The 9,838-nt window shown below is 39.5% G+C and overlaps 1 protein-coding gene across 1 annotated transcript in view; it reads right to left on the reverse strand.

The window, feature by feature from the left end:
• LOC121655104 (serine protease HTRA1A-like) overlaps window positions 1–9,084 on the reverse strand; it is a 30,689-nt gene extending 21,605 nt beyond the window's left edge. The window contains exon 1 of the mRNA XM_042009527.1: window positions 8,493–9,084. Within this exon, the coding sequence (XP_041865461.1) occupies window positions 8,493–8,949 (457 nt within the window). The 5' untranslated portion in view covers window positions 8,950–9,084. The remainder of the gene's footprint in view (window positions 1–8,492) is intronic.
• Window positions 9,085–9,838: the final 754 nt, after the last annotated feature.

The following is a 9,838-nucleotide window of genomic DNA, read 5'->3' on the forward strand; positions in this document are numbered from 1 at the left end:
CGGAGGTTTGCGGTCGGCTATCGGAGGATTACTGCAACAGAAAGCAGCAGGCTCAGAATCCAGATCTTTGTTGTTTCTGGATCAGTCATACAGCCTTCCAGTCACTTCCACTTTGGTATGTTATGATGAGTGAGGCCTCCTCGCACACATGCTTAAATTTACTACCAGAGACACACTCCTATACTAGTGCGAAAACAGTAAACCCACAGATGGCTATTTGGTGAGGATGGGAAATCAGGAATTAGATGTTATCCCACAGTTGGGTTGTACCAAAGAACCTAAAGCCATTGTTCCCTCATCTTAAAAAGATTTTACTGTTGTACTATTAAGTTTATGTATAAGCCAAAATGAAATATTGCTGCTTGCTTAAATTCCAAAGAATTATTGATGCACCTAAACACTAAATCCCTGAACAGCATTTAATAGCGAGAAAAAGAAGGGAGTTAAAGCCTTCGGATTTGTGTCGCAGTATTCCCTTTTTAAATAGTTCACTCTGCTCAGTTACCACAGTGAGAATCTGAAGATCTGTATCTGTAGACATTTTCCCAAATATTTTATTGGTTATAACTGCATGTGTGATATTAATAACAATACAGGAGATTCCTCAGACAGAGTAGGTGAGAGTTAGATCAGAAATGTTGCAAGTTTAAATGTATAATAGACTTGCTTCTTGAACAATGTGACAAATGAAACTGCTCCAAGTCACAACTTTATGTATCTGAACTGTAAAGTATTCAGTTCTATTGACTATTGAAGCTTAGGTTTGACACTGGCAAAGCTTTAACTGGAGTCTCACTTGTCATGGTACATAAATATCATCAGCGATACTGAGAAACTACCTCAGTCACCAATGTAAGTTGTAAATGGACCAGAAAAAGGGAAAAACTGGTAAGAAGGTTCTGCTGCGATTTGTGGTTTGAAAAGATTTAATAACATCTACACTACTAGTCAAAAGTTTGGACACACTTATCCATTAAATGTAACGGATAAGTGTCTCCAGCGTATTGCAGAGGTTTAAACATGAAAGTGAAATTAAAAGAATTGCAGTAAGTTGATCTGAGTCATATTCATCTGATAGATTGCAGTTTGTTCATATAAAAGTTTTCCTAATACAGTGAGCCCATTATGGCTCTGCAGGGTTTTGTACTTGTCCAAAATGCCAGATAAAACTGATCAGCTAGACTAAAAACATGTCCTGAAGACATACAGGTAAAGGCTTGGGTGAATTTTATTTAGAGTTTTTTTTACCAGTATATATTCTTTATCTTAGAGCTGCATGATGGTAAATTGGTTAGCAGCACTGCCTCTCTACACGAGTGGGCTTCATCATCCAATGGCCTGGCAACCTGTCCAGCGTGTACCCTGCCTCTAGCCTGGTAGGTGATGGATGTCCTTTAACTCACTTTTCAAACAGTCTCTAAGACTGCTTTCTTTCAACTTTCCAAAATATTGTAGAAATTAGAAATCTTTTTTCTCTGAGTAATGCAGAAAAACTACTCCATGTACTTTTTTTTACCTTTAGACTAGACAATTATAATCAGTTTTAATGCAATGATCCCTGAGCCATTTCCTCATTTATGCCACCACAGGCCACAAGCTAGCTGGGGATCTCCCATAATGCATTGAGCAATCCCCCATCATTCTGCTGTTTTTTGCTGTTCATGTATGTATGTGCCATGATTGCTGTTAATTCTCTGTTTCTCATATTTTCCTACAAGTCAAATATCCATCTTTTGTGTGTTTGTGTTTGACTCTGCTGGAGGTCTCTTAATATTAAAAAGTTCCCCTGTCAACTGCCACCCTGTGCGTGCTCAGCATGGAGGACTGAATCTGATTTAATAAAATTGTTGATTGCCTTAGTTTTGTATTTTATAAGTGCTGAACTGAACTTAATTTATTTAGACTACAGTTAAACTAAACCAAGCTGTATTTAATTGGACATGAATTCATTTTGTTTACTTTATTTGATCCTTTTTTAACACTTTGAGATGGCTTCAGATGTGAGTTGGAATTGAATCCAGCAAACTCTACCACCCCAACCTTCACCTCTGCAACTTGGAAAAGGATCAAGCAGGCACATAGCATGAATGAATAAATATAGGCATTGTTCCTGCTTTTTTAACTTCCTAATATATTTTTCAGTATGAGTTGGGCCCAAGATAATTTTCTGACACAATAAAAACATATAGATAACCAGTATTAGGCAGTTAGGAACATTAGATTTCATTAGCTAGTATTTATATTTTTATACACATTTGTCAGACAAATGCAGATAGAATTGTACAATTTAAAATTGAGATTATTTCAAGCTTACTTGCTATATACTGTGTAAAACAAATAGTTGCACATATTTTAGTTTTCCTGTGTTTGTTGTCTTTTTCTACCCTTTCTATCTCTTCATAGCTACATAATGTCTAAAACTCCACATCTACAGCTGGAAATGCTAATATCACAAATTTGTTTTATTAATTTATTCTACTTTTTTTTAATCCCAGCTGTGAAATTTTTTCTCTGCATTTAACCCATCCTGCTAGAAGCAGTGGGCTGCCAGGCCAGATTCCAGCACCCAGGAAGCAGTTGGGGGTTAAGGGCCTTGCAGAGGGGCCCACAGGACCCTTAGCTGCCAGCCTGGGGACTTGAACCCAGGTTCTCCAGACACAAGCCCACCTCTGTAACCAGATAGCTACTACTGCCCTTCTGTTTAGCTTCTGTTTGCTTGGGATTCAACTGAGAAAAGTGGTCTCCTATCCAACTAGGTATTGCAAAAACAATTAAAGCCATCTGTCAGACTGTTTTGTCTTATTTAAGTTTAAAAGAAGCAATAACCAAAAAAGCAAACAAAACTAATGATGATCTGAACTTAGTGTATAATAAAGGATGAAGAGCTAAGTCTGAGGGAAAGAAGTCTGATGTTCAAACAGAGACCCCTTCACATGTGTGACTCAAAAGAAATCCTTTCATTACTCTGTTACTGCTGACAGAATGTTATGTGATAAGATAATTACTAAAGGAAAGTCATCAGCATCAGTGCACATCCAAATGTGCCAAGAGGATGCCAGTTTGGATTTTATTAACCTATAAGAGCCCAACATGACATATTTGTCACATACAGTTTCTGAGACATTTTGTCCCCTAATAGATACACAGAAGCAGAAAACCATGTTATAATATTTTTAATATATCACATGGTAATAAATGTTAGATATCCCCACCCAAAAAATTGTATTTTTTTGTTGCATTTTGTTACAGGGCCAAAAAAAGACCTCATATTTAAAAAAATTGGACTTTTCTTACCATTTTTTTCATGGGCCGGGCCTTAACGGGTTAAAAGTTGTTAAGTTATCGCTGTTTAAAATGTTTCAGAGTACACTTGAGATGAATAGATAAAAGTTTGGATCTTTGGAAACAAAAGATTGACATGTAATATGCAGAAGGTGCACTGGGACCTAAAGGTATGGGGTGTGTCTGAAATGCTTCTAATATGGGAGGTGATTTAAATCCTCAGTAATTGTCAGACTGTGACATAAGACAGCCAAACAGACAGCATATGGCAGAATTTGAATGTTGCACTGACATTTAAAGACAAATGGCTTGCTTTGGGTTGTTGTGACCTGATAAAATAATGATTTTAAAGTTAAACATCCGTTAACAACAATCAGATGTCTGAAAGTATCAAATGTATGAAAGCTGTTCAAACAGTTTCAAGAAATGTTCATATAAAAACATTTCTTCTTGCAATGTCTTTCTAATATACACACTCACTATACCATTTACCCCTCCCAAGTCTACATATTACCACAAAGGTCCCAGCTCTAGATCTCAACTTGTTTTAGTCTTCATCTTCCCAAACGCACAGCATGCTTTATTGGTGCCCGCAGACTGAAGCAGCTTCTTTTCTCCTCAAAAACATGCAGAGGATTTGAGTGAAAGTTGAATACACTAGGCTACTGTGGCTTAGGAAAAACTTGGACAATAACTGACAGGACAAATTTCCAGTGGGTTAGTGATTTTTTTTCTTAGTGCAATGACTCAAAAGTTATTATTGTTCAGATAACTTTGTGCTTTTGATGATTCTTGTAAATTATAATTACAAGTTAGTTTAATGTTTTACATACTACAGTAAACAAAGCAACCAGTAACAGAGATACAAGCACGTAATGGGACCATTTTAGCAGCATAGATGTCAAAATAGGTTGTATAAGAATTGTGTATAAATTAGCTATAAAAGTGCAAATCAACAGAAACTCCCTGCCTGCAGCTCAAGGTTGTGTTTTTTTCCTTTTTGTCTAGTTCTTAGTTGTCATTTCCTGTGTTGTTTTGAAAGTACTGATTTAACATATCTTCACTTCCTGTCTATGTAATTAACCCCAATCACCCTAATTGGTTCCACCTGTGCCCCATTACCCTCCCTCCCTTTTGTATTTAGGTTGTGGTCACGTTATCAGTTCATTGACCTAAATGGAGGTCAATTTAAAAAGAAAAAGAAAAATACACCCATCAGCCACCTGCTTTTTGCTGTGGATGGTTTCGTAGGAGCTGAAGCTTCCTCCAGCTGGCACTGAGTGAGAAGCCAGATACTAAACCAAACAGACAACCATTCATCTTCATGGCAAGTTTAAACTCCCTATTTCAAGTAAAATTTAAGTCTTAAGTCTGTAGGCAACACTGTAGCACAAGCAACACATGCTAACTGCACACATACAGGCTCCAGCTGAGCAGCAGGTGTAACCCGCTGCACCACCCTTAGGGAAAACGTGCTGGAAAATTCATTAAGACTTTGGAAATATAGCAGAGGTGCAAAGTGATGGTTAGCATGTTTAAACTGGGTGGTGCCATGGCAGATGTTGATGACGCACTTAAAGTGCCAACATGGATGACCTGCAAAATATAGCTTGATTGTCAAGCCTACTTCTTAGAAAAGGGGCATTAAGAAGGGTTGCTCGTGCTCACCCTCCTACAACCATGTTAATAAAATGATTGTATAATAAATCAAATTCTGCTACTGTACTGTTATGCCTAGGTTTCAATCATGTTTTATTAATAGCACAGTCAGGTGTCGTCAATCTTTTCTGGAAAATTCTTATTATAGCTATTCTGATCTGTTCATAAGTCCATGAAGGTTCATTTGAATCATCCATAGGCAAGGAACTGTGGGAAGGCTTCATCTAGCTTGCTTTTATATGAATGGTACAGTGTTTACCAGACTGCCACTTACATTAGAGACATCCATGTAATTTCACTTGGTTGGGAACCTTCATGACCTAAAGAAGCTATTCATACTTGCTGTGCTTCTTTCCCAGTGTCTCAGTACTTCCTAATCTAGTGTCTACAGCTTCTTTCCTTGTGGTTTCCTCTTGTCAGCTACAGTACTGAGCAATAGTCACAAGGCACCTGTCATTTCTTTATATTTTGCTTCCAAGAAACCAGACTTTCTGAAAGTATTTCAAAGGTTATTTTTTGGACTTTTGCTGCTTTTTCACTCATTTTCATTTTGGGTCTTTCCAGCTGAGTCTGTTCTTTAGTTTAAGCCACAACAATGACCTATAAATCATTCAGGCATAAGAAAGGAAACAAACTTAATAATGGACCAGTTGTGTTTATACATAACAGAAAATCTAGCAAAGAATGGATTTCAAGTTGTATCTTTAGACCCTTTGCTACCATCAGCCTGTTGCAAAGACACATTTTGTTTCTATTACTTCAGTTGCACCTATGATAAATTTCAAAGATAACATGACAAATGTAAAAGTGGAGGACAAAGTAAGTAATAAGTGATGGACCTGAGAGAGAGAGAGAGAGAGAGAGAGAGAGAGAGAGAGAGAGAGAGAGAGAGGTTCCCCATCTGTTCTGCCGATAGTTCAAAATACATTGTTCGTTTAATAACCTCAAAACTGTTTCTAAACCCACTTAAGCTTAAGTTCTCTCACACTAAGGCAACGCTTAGAAAGATTTATGGTGGCTAAATGGGGACTATAATCAGAGGAAAAAAGAACAGAGAGAAGAAATAAATGGTAATGTAGTCTTTGGAAGTCACATTAACTTTAAAAGATCACATGAAAATATTGTGTTTTCACACTGCGGAGAGAATTCAATGTCATAGAGAAGAGTTTAAGAGAAATGGGTTGTGTAGGTAAGCATCTGCAGCAAATGTGGTTGAGCAGAGAGAGGAATGAAAAGAGCAAGAGAATTACAGACATCACACACAGGAAAGCAAACAGATGAGGAAAACAGACAAACAGGAGTAGAGGCAGACTGACATGGAGGAAAAAAAAGCAGACACATGCACGAAAAATGATGCTTTATTATTATGTGCGGCTGAGACAAGTTCAAGAAGAATGTGCACATTCAGCAAATCTCCAGAGCCAGAGTCATGGAGGGCATTCTGCAACATCAGCTCGTAACGAAATGTAAAGCAGTGCAGCCGCTGAGCAGCTACAAAACGTGCTGGTTTCAGTTGGTTTAAAGTCTCACATGAAAAGTGCTGCAGACATCGTCTCCATGCACACAGCCTTATGCATGCAGCTTCACATTTTAAAGGCTTTGTTTCGCTCAACAGCCCCCACATGCAGTTCTGACATTAAATGCATAATATATGAACAACAACACCTTTGATACAGTCCTAATACTGTCAGAGCCCCACCCCCACACACAAAAAAAAGTTTCCTAAAAAGTGGGTCATCTTTAACATATGTCTCCTACATGTCACAGCAATACTGTAACCTAGTTATTGTTGCCAAAATGAACTATTTTTTTCTATAAACATCAGTACTGTTCAGACATGAAATGAGATCATGCAACTGTATGTGCATATGTTTTCTTTACATGGGGCCAGGTTTGTGGGGTAGCTGAGTGTCCTCACAGTGGGTTGAGTTTCTTTTAACTGTCATCTCCTGCAATTCTTGAAGTGTGGCCTTGATCACAACTCATGCTGAAGTTCATTTAAAAATAAAAATAAAACACATGCTGCTACAGAGAATTATTCAGAAACAGTTTGGATAGAAACACATCTTAAAAAGTACTCGCTTTACAGCGGCTCAGGAAATTTTCACCAGGTGCCTTGGAAAATCAGTAGCACTCACCACAGTCTGCCTCAGCCATGGTTAGCTGGAAATGACTTAACCATTTAGGCTGTGAACATGACAGACACAAATGTGGCCATGCAGTCTGCCCTAACACTGCACCCACACATTTTTTTTAAAGTCCAAGTAAACTTCATCCAAAAATATGGACTGCTAATTTAGTGTTTTCCTCTGTGTCTCCTGCCTGGTTTAAACAGTCTTCGAAGGAGGAGGAATTGTGGCTTTGAATCTGTGCCAGAAATTCCTTCATCTGACTGTAAAGTGAGATTTATGGGTGACAAGAGAAACACAGAGACGGACAGAGAGAGAAAGAAGGGAGAGGAAGCAGTTGGGGGTTTGTTATGGGGAAATACAATAAGTTTCCAAGCCTTGAGCTAAGTAAAAAGTCTTTGAGGCAACAGGTGTGGAGGTTTTTCATTCAGAAGTTTTCAGGCGCACATGGTGCCCACTACCAATAGACATGCACACCAAAAACCTTAAGAAATATATTATAGCTTTGCAGCCTGTAGCCTCACATGTGTGCTCGATTGTTTTCCATTCCTGAGTGTTTCATATCATGATTTAAGATACACACACATACCTCATTGATGATGATGAATGACTCACTCATGAAACTGTACAGAATGTGAATTCTCAGCTGGGCTTTGCTGCTTAAAGGCAGCAAGTAAAGAATTATGTCAGTTTTAAAAAGAGCAACTCTGATTAGGACTAAATGCTATCAAATAACACTGTGACAAAGCACAGGTCCATACTCTGACACTTACATATACAGATATCACTTTAGGGGAAAAAAAAACATATTCTTATCCGACTGTAAGAAATTCCTTTCTGTTCAGACAATGCGCACTGCACTTGCATGGACAATCGGACAATCAACCCGTTTACAGCCATGTGACTACCGGTTATGCATGCCAGAGCTAATCCCAAAGCTCACATTAAACTTTACATGGTCTGGAGGTGGGGGGTGGGGGGTGTACTACTCATGACTTCATTGAGCCTGGAAAAAGTAAAAACGACCCTCAGATCAGGGCTCATTGTAATGCAGGAACAAGTGGGAAACGCTTTTGAATGGTGACTCTTGTTCAAGAAACATGACCACTGTGTGCCACTGAATGCAGCTTTGAGCTGCAACATCTGTGTCAACTTCAGGCTACAAATGTCATGTAAGGACGGAAGAGTCAGGCACAAGATAAAATTTAGATAATTAGATGTATTGGAGCAGAAGACTTTAATGTTATACTCATTGATTTCTCTTGCGAAATGTGAAGAAATTATTCCAAAATGCTTTGCAAAACTCCTGAAATCAACCGTTATTCATTATAATTATAACTTAACTTCCAATAAGCATGCAATGTCTGTTTATTTTGGGGGGTATTATTGATCCTGTGTTAATCAAAACAACCTGAGTGTTACCTTTCCCGCAGGCTCCTCGCTGAATGAAAAGAACAGGTGGCTGCTGCAGCTTCTGCGCCCGGCGGCTCACCCTCTTCAGCTCGCAGATATTCCGGTAGGACACCCCATCGCTCCCGCAAACCGGCTCGGTGGATTTGCACAAGCATACTCCGCTCCTGCTTCTCCTCCTCACCGTGACAGTGTACGCCACCCCGCTGGATACCGAGCACTCAAGCCCCTCTCCGCATACCGGATCGCCGAGCTTCCCGGTGCCGCCGCACGTTTCTCCCTCACCGGAGGCGCATACCGAGCAGCAGTGGCAGGCATCGAGGGTTTGTCCCACCGGACAGTCCGCTGGTAACCGGGGACACATAGACTTGTCGCAACGAGCGGGACATCCGACAACATACCGGGTGGAAATTTGCGCATCTACCGGCATCGACGCAATGATTACGCACAGCAATAGTGACCAAAACATGATTAAATGATTATTTTAAATGATTATTTAAACAGGGTTGAAAAAGTTAGCATAAAGTTTAAAAGAGTAAGAAAAGTTCGCTCTCAGCTTGCAGTGTTATGGGATGAGAGGGCTCAGAGCTGAGGGGGGAGTCATTTCAGCTGGAGAGGCATTTAACAGAATCACTGCGCAACCAATTACGCGACTCTACGTTTTTGCTGGCACCGCTTCAAACAGGCAACTCGCTTTCTGGACCTTCGGAACGAGCCTGGCTATTGGTGTGGTGCGTTCACGTGATAGTGAGCGGAAGAGCTGGGTTGATTGATGCTTTTCCAGAAGAGAAAGGAAGAAATGAAAAGCAGAGGACAGAGCAGAGGGTGGGAAAGAAAAGGGAATTGAGGTAAAATGCTGCCTACTTTATTTATTTCAGCGTACACATGAAACAGCACGAGTAAATAGGCCCACTAATTTCTGTTGCCCCCTGCAGAGAGCTGAGGGAGGTCAGTGTCTCCTTTGGACCTCTGGAGCTTGTGGACCCCCTTGAAAAAGCTCAAACATTTTTTCACTTATGTCAGCGTTTTGTTGGCTGACAATATTATTAATCTAAATACTTAAAGGCAATAAATAAATAAATGAAAAAAAGACACCAGTGAAAGGTTTGAGGAGAAATGCCGCCCATATGTTTTTAATTCTGCACTACTCTCCACTTCACGCAGCCTGCAGGCCTATTTCCTCGCACTTTATTTGTTTTTTGTTTTACTATTCCCTCATAAATTAGTCACTCCTGGCATGAATACAAGCCTTATGGCTAATTAGGAAAATTAGGGGTAGAAAAAGGTTGGGTGGATTGTGGGATTTGTTGGAGTTAATGCTGCACATTGATGCCAAATTATCTTTTCTTTCTAGAATG

The sequence above is a fragment of the Melanotaenia boesemani genome, chromosome 16 (genome assembly GCF_017639745.1).
Source record: "Melanotaenia boesemani isolate fMelBoe1 chromosome 16, fMelBoe1.pri, whole genome shotgun sequence".
NCBI classification, from domain to species: Eukaryota; Metazoa; Chordata; class Actinopteri; order Atheriniformes; family Melanotaeniidae; genus Melanotaenia; species Melanotaenia boesemani.